This window comes from Calliphora vicina, chromosome 3 (assembly GCF_958450345.1).
Source record: "Calliphora vicina chromosome 3, idCalVici1.1, whole genome shotgun sequence".
NCBI lineage: Eukaryota > Metazoa > Arthropoda > Insecta > Diptera > Calliphoridae > Calliphora > Calliphora vicina.
The window spans coordinates 5,569,670-5,592,893 of NC_088782.1; the positions used below are offsets into that span (position 1 = coordinate 5,569,670).

Consider the following 23,224-nt stretch of genomic DNA (forward strand, 5'->3'; position numbering starts at 1 on the left):
TTTGTGCATATTTAAACTTGTCCTGCCTATAACAAAAACATTTCATCTACTTGAGATCTTAATATTTTGTAATGCGGTTTTAACACTCATTTAGTAGTTATTAGTATCGAAAAAATGTATTTAAATTTTAGAAATTTCGTTAAAAAAAAATTTTGAAAATATAAAATTTTGGATTTGAAATATGTATAAAATCTATAAAAGAAAATTTTTATATTTAAACATATATGGGTAAAATAAAGGAAAAACAATTTCTGATATTTTTTTTTTTTTGTTTCAAAATATAATTTAAAATTTTTTGGAAAATATTTCTACTTTGACATAAAACACAACCTCATAACGTTATCCGATTTTGCTCAAATTGCCAGCATTCGATTTTTACATGAAGTAGAAAAATTTTATACTTTAGGAGCAAAGAAATTTGCAAAATAAGAGCCACCCTAATGCACAAATTCTAAAACATACATACATATATCTATACTGTAGTTCCACTGTTATATAACTGTAAATAAACATATTTTTTTTGGGCGTTTGCAAAGTTATTGTTGCGGTTATCATTTAATATTGTTGTATTTTTTATTTCCTACACACACACACAGTGTCGCTATCTCAGTTTTTCCCGTTTATTATTCTCTTTTTATTTTATTTTATAAATGTCATCAAAAAAAGTATATTTTTTATAGTTTTATTACTTAAAGACAAAATTTTTGTTATTATTGTTTATATGTGTGTATAGATGTGTATGTTTGCTGTGTTTGCTGTGACTGTGTCATATATTTCCTTTATTTATTTAACATTTTTTTTTTGCAGTTGTTGTTCTTTGTTGCCTTAACCTCCTTGCTGGGTTAAAGTGTTTCCTTTCATCATCATATTTGGCTTGTTGTTGTTCTCGTTCTTGTTCTCTTTTTTTAATAAAATGTTTTGCTGTGTTGTGATAATTTCAATGACATGCCAAAAGCTTGTCACTTAAAAATTAAATGACTGTTTGTAACCCTTCACTTAACCTAAAAACTTCTGCAATTTAGATTTGTGTTGAGGAGGTGGACCAAGCATGAATTTTAAACAATAACACTATGCTACAAAATTAAATAAATACAAAGTTAAAATGATTTATTTGGATGAGTGATATATTTTTAGCTTTGTTTATACTAAACGAAAAATTATTAATCCGATTTTATTTTTGGTTAAACTTAGATTTTTATTGAAAAATATTTTTAATGCTATTTTTCGGACCTAAGTTTTTATTTGAGCAAAAAAAAAATTTTAAAAATTGTATTCAAAAATTGTATATCTTGAGTCACAAAACATTTATTTTGCTATATATGCCACTCGCATCCCACTAAGCAACCAAATAGGTCTTAAAGGAATAGACCCAAGTTTTCTTTTGAGCAAAAAAAAAATGAATTTTAAAAAAGTTAGATTTTTCCAAAAAAAAGTCAAAAATTGCATATTTTGAGTTACAAAACATTTATTTTGATAGATATCCCACTCGCATCCCACTAAGCGACCACATAGGTCCCCAAGGAAAATATATATGCTTTATTTGAAGAAAAAATAAATCAAAAAAGTTTTTGATTTCTGAAAAAAATATTAAAATTTTTTTATTTTTTTTTTAATATTTTTTTTTCCAAAGATGGAAGAAATAGCTATCTAAACTATTTGGGACACATTTTGCTAAGAGCAATAGGTAAAAAGTTACATGGATGAGAAAAATCACATGTTTGGCCAAAATGCCAAATTTTGAACCCATCTAACTCCGAGAGTTCTTGACTGATCTTGTTGAAAAATTGTGTCTGAATTACTATCCAATAGGTCTAACCTTGGCGCAAATTCAGCCCAATCGGAAGATATCGATTTTAAAAGTTGGTTCACTTGACGTGAAATCCCACTTATTTATTTATTTGATATTAAAAATATATAAATATAAAATTAATATATATAAATAGCACTGGCTGCCAAGGCCATCGTATTTACCTTCGTATTTTTTTAATTTGTTTATTAATATATAAAATGATTTTGCTGAATTTCAATAGCTTTTCAATTCTCTAAAGCACAACCTACATACAGATGGGGCCTTTGGAAAAAGGCATTCAATAACCAGACAGACATTGTATGTATATTTGTTGGTACAATATTGTACATTTTCGAAGCAAAACAAAGCTTTGTTTTTTTTCACTATAATGCTCAATAACTAAGTCAGAGTAAATAACAGATATGTTCACTTCAAAATGACGTATCAGATATTAAAAACAAAAATTCATATACATAATTGGGGGATTCATACGGTCTGCTATTATCTCATATTGTCATAATGTCCTAATATATTATGATAGTTTAAACTAATTGTTGTTGTGCTTCAAACAAAAAAGTGTTATTTTATGAAAAAACAATAAAAACAGTTCAAAAAGTCTTATTAGTTTGTTTGAAACACAACAAAAATTTGTTTAAAATATCATAATATATTATGATATTATGACAATATGACTTAATAGCAGACCGTTTGAATCCACTAAATATATTAATGAACTAAAAAGAAGTACACGCTACTTAGAACTAGTAATTTATAACAGAAAGCCTCAATATTTTTTAAATAAAATCACCTATTTTAAACCTAAAGATTTGTTAACAAAAGTAATCAATTATCTTTTCAATATTATTCTTTAAACCAAAAACTTGAACTATTTTCTTATGCCTGAAAAAAAATCTAAATCTTTTTCAAACTTCTTTGAAATGAAATTTTTCAAATTTTTCCTTCATTTTGTTATTTACATACATATATTTTTATTGCATTTAAAAGCATTTATTTTATTTATTTTCTCTGTGAATAAATAAATTCTTAAGACTGCTGTTTGTGTGTGCGTGTGTGTATTTTATATCCTCTTCCTTAGCAATAAAATTCCATTTAATATATGGCGCTTGTGTTTTGAACACAAACATACACACATGCTTACATTAATATTTTTGTATATACACAGTATATGTGTAAATGTGTATGGTAGCAGTAGTAGTTTGTGTTTATGTATAGAGTTGTACAATTGAAGGACACTTAATGCAAATGAGCCTTAAGTTGTTGAGTGCAGTTAACAGAAAACTAATATTATGCTTGAATGGTAGTAAAATTTATGTAATAATACACACACATGCACATACATACAAAGAAAAAACTCACACACTTGTTAATGTCAAGTGGCGTCAATAAGGCATAGATTATATTGTTACACTTATAAGACCAGCACTAAGACATTCAACATTTGAATCCAGTTAAAATGAATTTGTTTAACAAAATTGGTAAAAAAAAAAACTCCGATCTTAAAATAAAAATAAAATTTCGAAAAACTTGCATTAGCTGCTGCTAATGTGGAAGATTTCAGCCTGCTAGCTCCTTGCATCTGGGCTCTATCTTGTTTTCAACAGACAGTAGGACGGACAGATTGTCTTAGAATCTTATGAGAACTCATGAAATATATAATAGGTTATTCAAATTATTCGATGTTTCTCTTCTTTGAATAAAACTAATAATTCGAATAATTTAATTTTTTTTAAAAAAACTAAAGAATGAAGTTTTTTTTTAATATTTTATTATTAACGAAACACAAAAAATATCGCTACAGTTAACAACTCAAGTCTTGATAATGTTAAAAAACATTCCAAAAAACAAAGTCCATCATTAAATTTTCTTCCGAAATATTCTGATCAGATTCCCTTCTGAACAATCTACAAAACAATTGACTAGCAAAGTCTTTAGTTTCCGGACAGAAAACTGCCATTTTCGGATTTGACAACTTGGATTTTAATGAAATTTACCACAAAGGGTTACTCAAATCAATGACTTTTTCATCGGAAACCAATTCCAGTTCAAAACAAGTAAGAAAGTATGGTCGGTCAAGCCCAACCATATAATACCCTACACTAAGTAAAAGAGCAAAAACATTTTTCTTTTAAAATTTAAATAATTTATATTTTTGAGTGATTTTTGGAAGTGGCTCTAATATGGGAGCTATAACCAATTATGGACCGATCACCATGTAATTATGTCGTGTGATTTATGTCTATATTAAAGTTAGCTATGTTGAATTTTGTGTATATACCAGCATTTTTAAGAGATTTATGCAAGTTAAAGTGATTTTCGGAAACGGGTCTATATGGGAGCTATGACTACTTATGGACCGATCGTAACAAAATTTGGTGACATGAATTTTGTATATATAAAACTTATTTGGAGCGCAATTTGTGGAGATACATGTATAAATTAAACAATTATAACCGATAAAGTCCAATTTCCAGAGGACATTTATATGGGGGCTAGGTAAAATAATGGACCGATTTCAGCCAGTTTCAAAAGCTTGGTCCTTGGGCCGAAAAAATAATATGTACCAAATTTGATCGTAATATCTTCAAAATTGCGACCTGTACTCTGCGCACAAGGTTTACATGGACAGCCAGCCAGCCGACCAGACGGACGGACGGACATCGTTTAATCGACTCAGAAAGTGATTCTAAGTCGATCGGTATACTTTAAGGTGCGTGTAAGACTAATATTTTTGGGCGTTATAAACATCTGCACAAACGCATTATACCCTCCCCACTATGGTGGTGTAGGGTATAATTAAACATTTTGAAAGACTTGTTTTTAGAATTGTAACTTCTTGCAGTAATATTTATATATTTATAGAAGGAGCTATTGGTCCACTCATCTACAGTGATCGAAAGACTCCCTTTATCTTTAGTTATTTGTCTAATTTCAGAAACATTATAATTTTTGTAAGTCATTATTATTTATTAAATTTGGGATTATGAAAAATTTTAAGCAATTTAATAAATTTAAATATGTAGTATATTTATATAGATTTATTAACATAGGGTACAACTAGAGGCGCAACTGAGAGTAAAATAATTACTCTCTTCGCACGTACTTGTGATATGTGAATTCAACATACTTGTGAGAGAATTAAACACATACAAATACTTGAAATTTTAACATCGATATTCCGATTAAATAGAAACCACTTTATTACACTTCTACATTTGGCATTTTTTTGAATACTTTTCAGGACACTTTTTTGCCGAAACACGTTAATTATGCTCAAACGAAAAAAAATATTTTTTATTAATTTCTGACAATTAATTTTATTTGTGGTGGAATTTAATTTATAGAACAGAGTTTCAATTTTTGGCATTAAAAATAGAAGAAAATTTAAATAAATTAAAATTTAAACATTTTTATACAACTCTGTGAGTCTGGTGAAAATTAAAAAGGCACCAATACAATATCAAAACTATGTACTAATACATTCTCACGACTTAGGTTTTTGACAACAGACTTAGGTTTTCTCCCTCTCAGTAACGCTTCTATGGATATATTATTCTATGTTTATTAATTTTATTCAATTATTCTACATAAAATTGTTCGAATAATTCGTTATTCGAAAATGGTAATTTTTAAATTGTACGAAGAATTATTCGTAAGAAATTATTCGATTGAATACCCTGATTAATACATATTGCATTTCCAAAAACCTAAGCCTATGATTAATATTTATTTACAAACATACTTTAATATTAAGTATACGCCGTCATATAGCTGGCTGAATTGAAGTGAACAATTTTTTGTTTAAAAATTAGCTGACTCAATAGTAATAAATCAATCATTCAATTACAACCAAAGTATTTTTAAATATTTTTTGCCTTTAATATAAATACTGGCAATTTTTTTAGCAAAAAAAAAGAAACATAAAAACTAACAAAAAAGTGAATACTTCCTATAATTTATCACTATATGACCCAGTTTATTTTGTCATGTATTAAATTTCGCTTGTTTGGTAATTCCAAGCATGTTATAAACTTTTAGGTTTTTTTTGTTTTACGAGCTGGGTATAATAAGTGGCTTTGCACACAAAATTTTGAAATACATAAGTTTTATTTAGCCAACATAAGCTTATATTAAAATAAATAGATTAAGTTATCTTAAATTAATCAGTTTTGCAAATAGAAATAACTCAAAGAATAATATAATTTAAAGTATATTGTTTTAATTCATTGTTGAAAAAAAATTTCAAAGAATCTTTTACTTTCACCCTCGTATTAAACGGAAAACAAAAACTTGAAACCAAAAGAAAAGCAATAAAAACCAAAAAAAAGGCAACAAAACCCCACAACCAACGTAATAAAATGAAAAAAATAATAGTTAAAGTTATGGAAAATAAGTTGGCACAAGACGGAAACAGTTGCCAATAATATTTTCAGTGTAAGAAACGAAACATGAAAAAAGAAACAAGAAACGAGAAACAAAAACTAAAACAACAGCTTTTAAATAAATGTAAGAACTAACAAAATGACTTACAACAACTAACAACAAGGCACAGCTTGTCAAAATTTATTGACAGTGTTTGTTAAAGTGTATTACAGTTTGTTACTTTTTAAATTTATTTCTTATATCAGTTTCTACTGCTACTACACCCTCGCTCTCAATAGCTTTTCTTTACCATTATTAATAGTATTGTAAAGTTTCATCAATATTGTAAAGTTTGAAAATAGTTTCTTATGCCATAAACATAAAACAATACGCACACACGTGCATGAGTTCAAATCCCAGTAGTTTTTAGGGTGGCAACTACTTAGGAAAATATTGAGCACAAAATATCAAATATTATTCCACTTCGAAACAGGCAATTTACAGATGCGAAAGCAGAGCGCTGTGAGAAATACTAGTTATTAGTAAATAAATAACACTATGCAACAAATGGAGACTTTTGGAAAAACACAAGATCATGACAGTATAGGTTCGACTCTACTACCAAAGGGTAGTACAACCCTATACTCAGTTTGCCCATTTTGGTGACCGATTTTTTTTTATGGGCCCCCAAAGTTTCTGAAAATCAGTGGGGCCTCTAAAAAAGGTGCCATCAGGTTTTGGTTAACAGCTAATTCAGACTTTGTGCTACGGCTTAACTTTATATGGCAATAATATAGCTAAGAGTCCGCCAAATAAATTTTGTTAAAATTTGTTTCCAACAAATAGCTTTTTCGTGCACTTTTGTTGAAAAAATATAGGAAGAAAATTTTTTTTTTACTTTTTTTAGAATAACTTCCAGGGACTCCTAATTTTTCAATAACAATATCTCGCAAAGTTGTAGCTACGGTAAATTTGAATAACTCTTGTGAACATATCAATGCATTCTGAATGTGTCTAGTCACTCTACATAGCACATAAAGATCACTTTGTACCTTAACAATTTACGTTTTTCCTATTTTTTGACGCTAAAACAAAGATTTTTTTGTAAAAATAGTATTATCAAGTCCACACTTCTATGTTGTGCTGTATTATTTACTCGGCTGAGGTGTTCGGAATGGGGATCAGTGGGTGGACCTTCAATGTCACACATTTATAAAAAAATTGCCAAAAAGTCATTTATGATCCGAATGAGCTGCAATTTCAAATATAGATAGACCTTGAGAAGGTCTACAAAAAATATGATTTTATCTGTAGTTATCTCTTTTAGTTCAAGAGATATTTGGGTTTAATATTTTTTAAATTTTGCCCGATCTTTTTTTCGTATTTTAAATTTGATGGGGCTACGAAAGGTCGAAATTTGTTTTTTTATATATGACGTATATTTGCGATAAAATTCTAAAGAAAATAAAACAAATCTGATAACAATTATTTCGTCCCTATAAAAAGTTACACGCATCCAAAGTTGAAGCATCTTTTTATATATTTCAACTTTGTATGCGTGTGTTTTTTAAGTTTTTTCCCAAAAAAGTCCCCATATATTTTCTTTTATAAAAAACTAATTTTCTTCGGGACTATATAAATTTTTTTATGATCTGGAAAGAGAACTTAATGCAAAAACATATAAGGTAACATTTGACTAACTTAAGCGGACATTGTACCCCCCAGCCCTATCCAAACTTGGGCAATTTTGAAAAAAAAAATTAGGTTTGAGTAAAAAATTCTAAAAACGCAAAACACCGACCCTCAAAAGCTCATCACATTTGTATAGCCCCATATGTTGTTTATATACATACAGAACGTTTTTACTATCATGCTGTAAATAACGTCAAAGTGGGCTATTTTCTAAAAAAAAACTTAGTTTTTGGAACAAATTTTCGCCGTTTTAGGAATTTCGGTGTTTAAAAACAAAGAATGGCAACATTAGTGATGCCATTGACTTACGAATATTTAGGTCTATATTACTTCCAAATTTTATTGTGATGTCTGTAACTGTTCAAATTTTACATTAATTCAAAGTTTTTATTTTTCTTGATGGAAAATCACCATTTTAAAATATTATTAGTTTTTAAGGTAAATGACGTCACAAAATTATTCATTTCACTAAAATGTCAATCTTTAAGTCATTAGGTTTCCACCGATATCAAAAACTTATATAAAAAGCTTATATTTACACTTCAGAAGTTCCACAAACCTTGCCCACTTTCAAAAATTTTAAAGTTTTTTCATATCTTGCATCAAGCCGGTCTTGCATGATCAAGATTGGATAAAGTTATGCGCCCGGATCATACCGATAATGATTTGCCCATTCTTCGTTATTCCAGCACAATAGAGAAGTATACACTCGAACATACATTTTTAACAAAAAATTATTGTTTTAGAGTCAAAAATTAGTAAAAAACTACAAATTTTAAGCTACAAAGTGATTTTTGACAGCTATTTAGAATACCTAGGTATGTTCGGATTGCTTTGATATGTTCACGAGAGTTATTCAAATTTACCGTAGCTACAACTTTGCGAGATATTGTTATTGAAAAATTAGGAGTCCCTGGAAGTTATTCTAAAAAAAGTAAAAAAAAAAAATTTTCTTCCTATATTTTTTCAACAAAAGTGCACGAAAAAGCTATTTTTTGGAAACAAATTTTAACAAAATTTATTTGGCGGACTCTTAGCTATATTATTGCCATATAAAGTTAAGCCGTAGCACAAAGTCTGAATTAGCTGTTAACCAAAACCTGATGACACCTTTTTTAGAGGCCCCACTGATTTTCAGAAACTTTGGGGGCCCATAAAAAAAAATCGGTCACCAAAATGGGCAAACTGAGTATAGGGTTTTACTACCCTTTGGTAGTAGAGTCGAATCTATACTGTCATGATCGTGTGTTTTTTTCACTGTTGCACTGTGTAATTATAGTGAACTGATGTTGTTGATTGACAGCTGCTGAAACTTTCCTAACTTTTTTATAAAGATTTGGAATAGTAATCAATAGATATATTTTAAAAATTTAAACATATTCGGGATACAATAACACTTCAATTGTAAAATTTTGATATACTTAAATTTTATCATTATAGTATTGGTCGAATTTAATTGCAAATAAAGAGGCCTAAGCTCTATTTTATTAATAGAAATTTTTTAAATTTTTAGCCTTTATTTTTATACATTCCTACTATATAAATTCTTTCAAAGTATCAACTTTCCATAAACCCGAAATAACTTAAATACATTATTCATAAATCAATATATCGGGAATTCTTCCAGCTCGGTTACTATTTAAAATCGATACAATCGGCCCACAAATGGCTGAGATATAAGGAAAAAAAACCTCGATTTTTGATCTATATCTAAATTAGTCATTAGTGTAGACAATATGATAATAATAGATATAACGGCACACAGTGGCTCATTATCGTTTTTCATCGGCCAAAAGTCTGTAACTTTTGAACCGTTAGAGATATTTTAGAAATTTTTTGATGGAGTTTTGAGTTTTTCTCCAGTTTTAATTTCATTAAAATTGGTTCAGCAGTTGTTGAGCAATTTAAGATTAAATTAGGTCGCGTGAGTTATTTGTGTTGAATTTTGTGTTTATACCACAATTTTTAAGAGATTTATGCTCGTTAAAGTAATTTTTGGAATCGGGCCTTATATGGGAATTAGGTGACATTAATTCAGTTTATATAAAACTTATTTGGAGCAAAATTTGTGTAGATACCTATATAAATTAACCATTTACGACCGACAAAGTATAATTTCAGGAGAACATTTGTATGGGTGCTAGGTGATATAATGGACCCATTTTAGTCAATAGGCTTCGTCATCGGGCCGAAAAAAATGTATGTACCAAATTTTATTGCAATATCTTCAAAATTGCGACTTGTACTTTGCGGCAGTCACATGGTAATGTAGAATAAAAATAGAAAAAAAATTTGGGAGTAATTTCATTCAAATGAAAAAAGTGTTCAACAAACAGGTCAAAACAGGTCAACAAGTATATATGGGCTTAAAGAGGATACTTTGGCTATTCTCCTGGTAGTAAAATTTTTTTAACCCCTTTTGACCCTAAGCACTTTTATTCCACTGAAATTCAAATTTGACTAAATTATAGTACCTGAGAAAAAATGTAATAACACAGCAGGTGTAAAGGGTACAGTGACAAATCATACCAGTACTTAAAGACTATCCTAATAATATAACAACAAAAAATAATCCAATTATCGATAATAGTTTGCGAGTAATGATAATTTACTTCTGATCAAATTTACAAAAATCACATTTTTTATAAAATGACATAAAATATTTGATTTTAGCAGCATGCCTCACACACAATTGACAATATTTTTATCTAATTTTTTGGCTACCTTAGCTTCAATGTGTTTACTATTAAATGGCATTAAAATTTTTGAAATCGGAGTTAACAAAAAGTTGGACTTTTAGCCGATGAAATTGAGATATGAGCCACAGTGCAGGGTATATTAGACCAAAGTAAGTCGGACCTAAATCGGGAAAAATATTGTTTACCCCAAATTTTTTTCACCCAAACTAATTGTTTTGTTATAAAATTTGTTTCAAAAATAAATTTTAACTTTTTTTATATTTTTAACTTAAAAAAAAAATTTTTTAAATTTTATTTTCCTAAATATATTTAAAATTTTTATTTAAAGTATAATTTGGTAAAGGGTATATAAGATTCGGCGCAGCCGAATATAGCTCTGTTACTTGTTTTTATTTGATTGAAATTATTTTTATAATTCTAATCACTAGTATTGAATTTTTGAACCTTTACCGGAAAGGTTTCTGTCACTTTGTTCGAACATTTAGTCCATCTCCGTTTAAAATCTACCACCCTTTTGGACACCTTTTTTTGCTCTTCTCTTTTAACAAGAGCCCAATATCTCTCCACTGACCTAAGTTCCGGGCAATTTGGAAGATTTGCCTCTTTTGATACAAATAGCACATTATTGTTCTTCTACCACTCAAGGGATTGCTTACCATAGGGACAGTTTGCCAAATCAGGCCAAAAATAAGTGGACACATTACGAAGTCTTATGAATTTTTGAAAACATTCATTGATGTAAATTTCGATATTTATAGAGCCCGTTGTAACAAATGTTTGGATTCTAATATTTTATCATTCTCCTATTGCTTGCCATACTAATAAATTTTTGGGAAATTTTGTCTGCTTTTGGGTCCTAAACTTTTGTTCAGCATTACCTCGATCATCAGCAACATAAAAATGTTGACCTGGAAGCTGCGAAAAAATTGCCAGAACATTCATTTCGTCATCTATTATGCAGCAGGAATATTTTTTTATAAAACTTGACTTCAATTTCCGTGCTCTGTATTTGGCCTCTCAATTTTTAGCAGCGTTCCTGTCTGGAACTATTAAAGAAACATTTATACCTGCATTGGCTTTAACATTTCGTACCAAATAGTCAGAGTACTGAGCTAACCGGACTGCCTACCGGATATCTTTTGAAAATGCTTTCTATTTTTTGGCATTAAAAAACTTCATGTGGACTATTCCTTCTACCTGAAACAGGTTTTCTAACAAGGGACAAGTTCTCCCAATACTGTTTAATAACATTGGAAACAGTTTCACGGCAAACTTTTATTGTTTGGCCAACTTTTTGTAGGTACAAGTTGGGTTTTGTTAAAAATATTTCATAATTTTAGTACACACTTCTTTCTTTTTTCAGATTAATTTTAATCAGATTAACAACAAATGAATATAATTGACATTAAATGTAATAAATTACATGCTTTACAAAGGTAACTAGATCAAAAAAAAATAAAATAATACTTGGGTTAAAAGTTTTAATGAAAAACGTGTGTTAATAATTTTTCGATCTCAGTCCTTGAAATTTCTGTTCTGAAAAAATGTAGTTTTGTAAGCGTATAACGCGTTTTTTTCAAATAATATTACTCTAAAACCCCGAAAATATGCTACATATGTTATCCTCAATTTTATCAAAGGATTAGATAGGCAGCACTTTTTAAACAGCTTTTCTTTTTTTTTGTTTTTGAAGTTAGTCTGTGTTAATGAAATAATTTTTGTATTTTTTGATTAAAATTGTTAAATTAGAAGCCAAATAATAGAAAATGGCATAAATGGTAAGGTTTTTGTTCTATTGTGATTGTTGAAAATGTAACACATTAGCTAAGTTCAATAACTAAAAGTTGTTACTAGTTAGAACAATTGTTACTGGAAAAGCGTTCATCAACTCAAAAACTTGCAAGTAGAGACAAAATCAAGAGCGTATACATTTTAAAGAGTGTTCTCTCGTTGCAAACTATTACAAGTTCTTTTTTGAACTCGTAATAGTTAGCAACTTATATTTCAAATGTTTTGTGTTATTGTTTATTTATTTAAAATTTTATTTTTGTGGTGAAAAAATGTCAAAACAAAAAAAATTTCAATAAAATTGAAGAAAATTTGAGTATTTATACATTTTAAAAGGAACAAAATAAGAAAATTGTGTGTATAAAACAATTGTTACTGGAAAAGCGTTCATTTACTTTTTACTATTTTTGAGAATTTAAGAGAGTAATTTTGTAAATTTGGATTTTATTTTCTCGTTGCAAGTATTTACTGGGAAAGTAAATGAACAGACCTATTATGAGGTTGTGGATAACCTATAATAAATGGTAAAAAATATGTTGTAAACAAATATTTACTTTATTTATTAAAATAAACTTTAATAAATTATTTAAATACACAAAACACCAAAATTGTATTTACATCGATTGATAATTATTTATATTAATCTTTGTAGGCCAAACTAATCACCATAATTAATCAGGCAAATGTAAATGACAAGTAATTAATACAAATAATCTATTAAAGAAACATTTATACAACAAATACTCGTATTTAATCAAATGACTAACAAATGTTAATATGTTTTTTTTTGTTTTCTATATATTTTTAGAACCGCTGGCGGTAGTATGCTGGGCGATGTAAATATATCCGCCATATTGGATTCCTTTAGTGTCAGTTATGACAAAAGAGTAAGACCCAACTATGGTGGTAAGTACAAAACATAAATATCCCTCAGCACACACACACTAATGTTCATCAAACAGTAACTAACAAACAAACAAATACTATTCAAATGTTCATAGCTATGGACCTAAACAGCAAATACACACAAATACTGAAACAAATCATAAATATTTTTAAAAATCATCAAAAAAAAAAAAAAACTTAAATGAAAAAGTTTAAAATATGTAGGAATTAGGAAGGTTATCTAACAAGTTATAAAATTCATAAAAACATCTGGACACTGTATGTTCTCATTTTACCTCTAGAAAAATGCCTTTTTAATAAATTTTTTATGTTGAAATTTAGGTTATTTTTATGTTTTTTTCTCAAGAAATTTTTAAACAAAATTGTTAATTTATTGTATTTAGCATTGATATTGATTGATACCTGATTTCAGGACCTCCTGTTGAAGTTGGTGTCACCATGTATGTGCTATCGATCAGCTCGCTATCAGAAGTTAAAATGGTACATAATTTAAAATAAATGTACCTTGTACTCGTCTTTCGTTTTTTTATTTTTTTTTAATTTCAAATATTTATTTACATTTTATAAAAAACTCGATTTATTTATTTTAATTTCAGTTTTTTTTATTATTATTTGGTTTCCTTTAACTATTTAGAATTGTGTTTTATTTTGTTTGAGCTCAATTTTTTCTTAAACCAAAAAAAAACTAGTTTGTGTTTTAGTGTTTCAAAGTTCTTAATATTAAAAAAACAAAAAATGAAGAAACAAATTTAACAACACTTTTAATACTTTTAATGCAATTTTTAAGTTATTTAATGAAAACAGCCAGTCTTGTTTGATTTATTTTCCATTTGTGTATTTCTTATCATTTGAACTTGTAACTTAACTTGTTTTTGTTTTATTTTCTGTTTCCTGTTTTAATTTACGGAATTCCTCTTATAAATAAATGGAATATTTTTTTCAATTAGTAACTTCTTCTGAATGGACCAACAAACAATCAAATCATATAAAAATTAACTACTCAAGATTTACTTTTTTAAATAATTATTAGGGTTTTTTTTGAATTTATCTCTTCTCATATAATTGTAATTATTATTATAGTGTTGCTATGTAACTCTTTTTAACTAATACAACAATACAAAATCAATGGTTTCTTTTCTTGATCATTAAAAAAGAAATAAATAAAATAATAATAAACAAAATCATGTTGAACATACCAGCACTCTTTTATTAGAATGTTTTAGTTTTGAACACCTCCACTCTTACTAAATACTACTTACTACTTACTACCAAACTCACCTTAGCCAATAAATTAGTTTAAACACCTACATTTCTTTTTTTTGTTTAGTTAGTAGTCTAAGCAGTAACAAAGTCCTACTTCATTTCCTTAAAAATAAAACCACAACCTTTAACTACCAAACGAAACAGATAATTTATCCTTAACCTCCCCAACTCATTACTAAATTCAGTCAAAGAAAGACAAAAAATACTGCTCATTGGCGCTATTTCGATTGTAACATTTATCCACATTTTATTCCAATTTTAAGTTCCCTTTTATTTGAAAACTCCTTGAGAACTCTTTCTTTAATTCAGCTTGATATTTTATGATTTCAATTAATCTATATTTCGAATTATAATTTCCACATTTATAGGTACCACAAATATTACTTATTTAACTAGTTAATCTTAATTAAATAAGATATTTTATCAGCTTTACATTTTTATTTTGGGAAACAGCTTTAAGCAAAAAAGAGCTACAAAAAGCATTTAAGAGTCTACACATAAACATTTGATCTCTACTCCATTTTAATGACGAAAAAATTAAATTAAATAAAATAAAATACAATAAAATAAAACAAAACTAATTAAAATAAATAAATAAAAAAAAGGCTAAGAGTTTGATTTGGTTTTCATTCGTCTTGGTTTCATACAATCAATCCATCATTAATTTAACAATCAATCAATCTATCAGTTAATCAATAAATCAAAACATCCTTCAGTTAGTTTAGCCAGTTTGTTTGTTAAGCCCTAAAATATTCACTTGTATCATTTGTCCTCCTCGTCATTATTTACATTTCCAAATTTACGCAAATCTTATTGGATTAATTGGTTTTTCTATCTTCAATTTTAGTTAATTTCAAATAATTATAAAAACATACATATATTTAGCTATTTTAGCACTTTTAGCTAAAAATCAATCAGCATTTTCTGCTTAGTTTCACATTTGTAATACAAACAAAATAAAGTAATTTAAAGTATGTATATTTACATAGAAAAAGCACACAATTATTTCACTCATTCTGTAATCGAAAAATGTAATGTAAGAAATTTACTTAATTACTCAATCTTCGGGACGAAGTTAATTTAATTATTTGTATCGCCTTCAATCACATTTCTGCAAGTACTTCTAATATTTTTATGAAGTTTTGAGTTGAGATCTCTACGACCGATTCAAGTGAAAAAATCGATTGTGATTGTGAAGGCCATATTCATCTCATATGGCTCAGTGGTTTCAATTTTAAATAATCACTTGGCTATGAGAAAGCTTTCCGAAAACTGTCGAACCAATTTTTAATATGTATATCTTTTTTGAATGTTTATTTTGTCTGATTACGATCCGTTATGACTTAACTATTATTGTTTACACGAAATACCTAAAAAATATCTTACAAAAAACGGTATAATGTAAATGTTTTAACATTTGAGTTCTTCCTGAATTTAAAACGAATCTTATAGAAATTTATTTTTTAAATCTGTAAACAATTAACAATTTGCAGCATAGCTTATTTTATTAAGATAAAATAAAAAATAAGATGTTGAAAAAAGGAATAATCCATAAATAGGAATAAAATTTAGAAGAATATAATATCATAGAGAAATATATATAGAGCGGAACTCTCCTGTCAAAGTCCTAACTCAGTTATAAAAAAATCTAAATGGCGAGAATGCGATAGTAAAAAAACTAAATGAAAACAACAACAAGTAAGAGAGCAATATTCGGCTGTGCCGAATCTTATATATCCTACACCAAACTATACTTTAAAATAATTTTTTTTAAATATTTTTAGGTAAACAAAATTTAATTTTTTTTTTTTAATTGTTTTCCAAAATTTTAAAATTTTTTTTTTCGAAATAGTTTTTTAATTTTTTTTAAAAAAGTTTTTTCAAAATTTTTTTAAAAAAATTTTTAAAATAATTTTTTTAGTTTTTTGGAAAAAAATTTATGACAAAATAAATTTTTGATGAAAAAAAAATTCGGGTTAAAAATATTTTTCCGGATTTTGACCCATTGTAGGTCCAACTTATGTAGCTTTATCTACATCGTTGCAATGGACTTTGAAATATCTATCATTAAATATCCATATTCTCTATATTAAAGACTTAGTAATCCAGATATAGATCAAAAATCGAGGTTGTCCCGGTTTTCGCTCATATCTCCGTTATTGATGGACGGATTTTGCTGATTTTAAATAGAAAACTTCTCGAAAGCATGTCTGACAGAATTATTGAAAATTTGCATGCCGAAAATATCTGGGGTCTTCAGAAAATTGTTTTCAACAAACATACGGACATGGCTTAATCGACTCCGCTATCTATAGGGATCCCGAATATATATACTTTATAGGGTCGGAAAATTATATTGTGGAAATTACAAACGGAATGACAAACTTATATATACCCTTCTCACGAAGGTGAAGGGTATAAAAAGATCGGAAAAAATTTTTTCTCCCGATTTTTTTCAACAATAAATTTTTTTTCTACATACAATTTTTTACTAATAAATTTAAAAAAAAATTTTCATCATTTTTATTTTTTTTTTTTTAATTTATTAGTGAAAAAATTGTATGGGAAAAAAATTTTTATATTTCTTTTTTAATTTTTAAAAAAAAATTGTTGGTGAAAAAAAAATCGGATGAAAACATATTTTTTCCGATTTTAACCCATTGCTATGGCGTTATATACGTCGTTGCAATGGTCTTTGAAATAACTATTTTTGGATATCCATATTGTCTATATTAATGACTTAGTAATCCAGATATACACAGATCAAAAGTAGTTCACAAATCGAGTTTATCCTGGTTATTGCTAATATCTCAGCCTTTTTTGGGACGATTTAAATAGCAACTGAACAGGGTCTATAGCGGATATATTGATGTATGAATCATGTATTTAAATTCTTTGGGGGCTACGGAACGCTCATTACAACATACAGACGGACATGGCTATATCTACTCCGTTATATATAAAAACAAGTAACAGACCTGCCTAAATAAGAGCGGAAGGCTTAGCTTTTGCGCTGAAATGTCATAACTAAACAAAAATTTACCAAAAAAATAAACACAACAACCCGAATTACATAGGGTAACATAGAGACGAGACGTCATTGTCAAAAACCTAAGTCTGTTGTCAAAAACCTAACTCTTGCAACAACAAAATACATGCTAGTCAATGTATTTTATTGTATTTTTGATATGATTTTTTGTATTTTTGTTTAACAAATTGCAGTGTCTCGTCTCTATGTATAATTCTCTATGCCGAATTATTTAAACAATAAAGTCTCTGATTTTTGATTTGTGATTTGTAAACTAAAAATTTTATAAAAAAAATAAACACTAAAGTTTAAAAAACATGAGTTTTGTTGCTTAATTGTTCCTCCTTCTTTATTTATGTTTACATTACTATTAAACGCGCTGTAACAATCGGATTTTCCAATTGCAAAGCGTTGCCGCCGCGTTTATTCGGTAATTTGAGAACTAGAAAACGATTTCCGCTCTTATTTGAATATGTTTGTAAGAGTGTTATTTTCGGATGTGCCGAATCTTGTGGACATTGTACTGTGACTAGGGACAAATGTTGAACGATTTTCGCCATAATTTACAATATAATTTCAGAGTACTTGGAACTAATTTGTGCAAAATTTTATCAGTATTGCCACATAATCATCATATGCATTTATAACTGCTCAAACAGTATTCCGGGGAGACATTTGTAAGGGCACTAGGTGAAATTATGGACCGATGTAGGTCTGCAAAAAATATTTAGATGTATTACAAACGGAATGACAATGGGTGGGTATGACAACACTCGTATGTGTGATTATTTTAAGTAATATTTATACCCTACACCACCATAGTGGGGAGGTATACCGATCGACTTAGAATCACTTTCTGAGTCGATTAAACGATGTCCGTCCGTCCGTCTGGCTGCACGCAGAGAAAAAATATAATTGGACATGGTTACTATAACCATTTAAATAGTGTTACAAGATTTTTAACAATATTTAGTCACAGTGACAATTTACATGATTGTGGTAACCATAATATGGTTAATTTATGATTCACATGATTGTATCAACCATATATATGGTTACAGTAAACAAATGTATGTTTGTGGCAACCATATTTATGATGAATAATTTTATCATATGTTGTTCTCAGATTATGATAAGCCTTAAGCCGAGAGCAACATAATATGATAACTCCTTCATCATATGAATGGTTGTCACAAACATATACTTGTTTACTGTAAGCATATATATAGTTGACACAATCATGTGAATAGTAAATTAAACATATTATGGTTACCACAAACATGTAAATGGTTATTCTGACTATAATAATGTTAAAAAACTTGTAACAATATTGAAATGGTTACAGTAACCATGCCCAACTATATTTATACCCTACACCACCATAGTGGGGAGGGTATTATGCGTTTGTGCAGATGTGTGTAACGCTCAAAAATATTGGTCTAACACCCACCTTAAAGTATACCGATCAACTTAGAATCACTTTCTAAGTCGATTAAATGATGTCCGTCCGTCTGGCTGGCTGGTTGGCTGGCTGTCCATGTAAACCTTGTGCGCAGAGTACAGGTCGCAATTTTGCAGATATTTCGATAAAATTTGGTACATATAACTTTTTCGGCCCAAGGACGAAGCCTATTGAAAGTGGCTGAAATCGGTCCATTATTTTATCTAGCCCCCATAAAAATGTCCTCTCGAAATTGGACTTTATCGATCATAAATGTTTAATTTATATATGTATCTACACAAATTGCGCTCCAAATAAGTTTTATATATACAAAATTCATGTCACCAAATTTTGTTACGATCGGTCCATAATTAGTCATAGCTCCCATATAGACCCGCTTCCGAAAATCACTTTAATGTGCATAAATCGCTTAAAAATGTTGGTATACTCACAAAATTCAACATAGTAAACTTTCATATAGATACAAATCACACGACCTAATTTGATTGTGATCGTTCCATAATTGGTCATAGCTTCCACATAAGGCCCACCTCCGAAAACACTCACGAATATAAATTATTGATATTTTAAAAGAAAAATATTTTTACTCATTTACTTGGTGTAGGGTAAACTACGGGTTTGACCGACCATACTTTCTTACTTGTTTTGTTTGAGTTTTTTTTCTAGTTTCCGCTCTATGTGTATTTCTCTATGTAACATATTATATACTATAAAGTGGAGCATTATTAATAAGAAAATAAAGGAACATCGTCCCTAATACGACTTGTAGGTGTATCTTCCTAAAAAAGAAATCCTTCAGGTTTATGGACTTTGCCAACAGCTATCGCTAGAACAAAGATTTTATAAAATACTTTACCTAATACCTAACTTTCATTGTAGTTGGTAAAAATTATAATTTATTTTCACTGTAACGCATATAAATTTAGATGCAAATTGCTAAAAGGTTAATTTTATTGAATATTTTAAGGAAATTATGAATCAGATTAGAGAGTTTGGGACCATATTACTCATTTGTTTAAACTTAGCCGCACTATTATGCATTCATTATCCATTATCTAGGCCATAAAATAACAATTAGAGCAGTATTATTTCCCTCAAGTACAATGGAGTAAAGTATAAAAACTATAATACAGTTCTAGAACACAATGTATTATTTTTCATGCAACATTATAAAACAATTACTAATTTAGAAAAGAAAAAAAACAATGAAGTTGCCAAATATATATGTATGTATATAGAAAACATTAGCCTTTAAATGAAACACTTAACTACAGAAAAGAATGCCTGTTAGAAAAACAAATTTAAACACAAATACACTCTGAAAAAAAACAATCTCAATAATTAACTAATTAACTTAAGTAAGAACTTACTTATTACTCGTATATACACACTTACATACATATATTTACAACATACAAACATTTAATTAAATTAAAACACAAAATTGTAACACAAATTCACTAGTTTTGAAAAAATAACACCAGTTTAGTTTTTGCTAAAAACTTCATTAACAAAATAATTACTTCATTAGTAATTAACCAACCAACAAACAAAAAACCTAAAGAAATATTTAAAACCACAAAAATTATAGAAATAAAATAAGAAACTTAAATTTAAAAAAAAAGAAATGGAAAACAAATAAATTTCAAAACCAAACAAACGTGTGTGTGTATATGTTACAGGTCCCCCTGTGGAGGTTGGCGTCACAATGTATGTTCTCAGTATCAGTTCGGTTTCGGAAGTTCTAATGGTACATATGTAACAACAATTTTTCAATTTTTAACTACTACCAATACAAAACACATTAACAAAAAATATATAAATAAATTGGATATCTTTTTTAATACAAATTATGATTATTATTATTATTATGAAATCAAATATATAATTTTATAATTTTTATTTTATTTTAATTTTGTTGTTACAACATTTTAAGTTTTAAATTAACTGTTCACTTACAAAAGATGCAATAAGAAAAGATTTACGAATTCAAATAACTAAAAAAGTTAAATATAATCAAACCAAAGAAATAAATAAATTATTTCGTGTAAATTTTAATTTCAGTTTTTTTGTTAAATAACACGCCTTAATCGATGTCATTTTTGGTTGATTTTTTTATTAAATTGCATATTTTTACATTTTTGTTTTTTTTGTTTTCAATTTCAATTGATTTAAAAATTTAAGAAAAGTTATTTTTGTTGTCAAAACACTTTAATATGTACGATACATTTTAGCGCTTTTGAGCAATTCAAACGTATACGTTTTTCTTTTTGAATATTTAAAAACACAATAATTCAACATAACTTTGCAAAAAAAATGTATAAAATCAAATAATAAATTTCGCATTCACCACAAATATCAAAATATCAAAATATTCAAAGCTTGATCTTGTTTTTCTCTCTCGCTCGCTCTCTCTCTCAAACTCGCTGTCTCACTTTGGTCTTATTGTGTTTTGAGTTCAAACTCTAAAGTTTGGATTAAAGTTGAAAATAATTCAAACGTTTAAGCTAATTGAAATATGATTTCTTTGATAAAAAGCATTATAGTTGTTGTTACAACAATATATACGTTAATACTTACATACTAACAATTTGAATAATTCGGTGTCTATTTAATATATTATAAATATTTTCAAATAAATGGTATACAAAAGTTTTTTTTTTAAAAACCAAGTATAATTCACTAACCACTAATTTATAGCTATAACTATAATATATACTCTTTAACTAACTCTGTCATACTCTTTCTTCTTCCACTTTCTCTCTCTATAACTCTCTCTCTAACTGTCTTTATATATATTTAAATCTTTCATCATTGTAAGATTTTTATTATAATTTTCTATAATTTTCATTAAATTTAAGTCTAACGGAGAGTTTCATAAGAATATTTTGAATAAATTTGTCTGACAGATTTCCAAACAACCACTCTCCGTCTGCTTAAACGTTTAAGTTTTTTTTATATTCTTATGACATTTTCATCTTCATTTTCATAAATTTTTATTTGAAAACTTTACATTGCACTAATTGATTCGCTAAAAACCAAACAATTTCTAAAACAATTGTATATAAAATTAAAATAAAATAGAAAAACTGCCAATAAACGTGCTTCATTTTTTATTTATTATTAACTCTCTCGCTCTCACAAACTCATTTTCATATACATACCATTTACTACTAACACTTTATCCCCCATTTTCTCAATCTTTGGTTATTTTCTATGGTGACCATACATTTCTCATACAAAAATTTTATTAATTGGAAATATATCGTTACGAAAAACGATAACCAGAGATTGAGACAATGGGGCTTTAACTTTAACTACTCCTATTACCTACTAAAACATCTCGATCTATTGCATACAAATATTTATTCATTTCTCTAAATATTTATTGCTCTTGACATGGTTGACAAGTGTTCTTGTTCTAATTTTTTTTTTAATTGGTGTCTATTACTACAATAATCACAACAACATTTATTTGTGTGTGTGTGTGTTTGTGTATAAAAGTTTTCATTTATATATATTTTTGTCTATATATTGTACTACTCTCAGCAGTCTTAAATACTTTGACTGCCCGCATGCTCACAAATATCAAACACAAAAGTCGGTTTAATTGCCAGATAGAAATGTAGATTTAAAGGATAGAGGGAATGAATATAACATGACCTAGTCACGGACAGACAAATAGATATAATGGTCAACTATGCATTGCATATCTTAAGGCAGCTCATATTTCTCTCTAGTTGTAGCTCTCTTTATAATACTGTTAGTATTATTAGCAGCTGTTGTAGATTTTCAGGCGCGCTAATATGGCCCATAAATTTTCTTTTGTTAAATATTTGTTTTATTATTTAAGTTTTTTTAATTTTCCTTTTTAATTAAAACTTTATAATTTTAAATCTATATTTTACCACACATATTTATGCTATAAGTTCCAAATTTCGAGATTATGAATATCGCTTTCTACTTTAATGTTTTATGAAATATGTACATATGTACTGAGATTACCAAGAACATTTTGAAATAAGTAAAAATCTTGGAAAGCCATTCAAAATGGTAACATTATTTTTAATTATTTCTTTCACAGTATTTGGAGATAACGATCGACTTGCGAAATAAATATAAAAATAGTAAATATTTTATCAATTAGCAGTTTAGTGTTTTAATATTCGATCTTTCTTGTCAAGGATCATTGTACATTAGCGCAGAATAAAAATATC

The 23,224-nt window shown here is 27.9% G+C and overlaps 1 protein-coding gene across 5 annotated transcripts in view; it reads left to right on the forward strand.

Annotated features, from left to right (window-relative positions):
* The window catches only part of Rdl (Resistant to dieldrin), a 120,273-nt gene that overhangs the window by 30,863 nt on the left and 66,186 nt on the right, over positions 1-23,224 (forward strand). For 2 of the 5 annotated variants that reach the window (XM_065505575.1, XM_065505574.1), the window contains exons 2-3: positions 13,157-13,254; positions 13,667-13,734. In XM_065505575.1, coding sequence (XP_065361647.1) covers positions 13,157-13,254; positions 13,667-13,734 — 166 coding nt within the window. Of the gene's footprint in view, positions 1-13,156; positions 13,255-13,666; positions 13,735-20,628; positions 20,758-23,224 lie in introns of those variants that run through there. The other 3 variants (XM_065505577.1, XM_065505578.1, XM_065505576.1) reach the window with 2 other exon arrangements.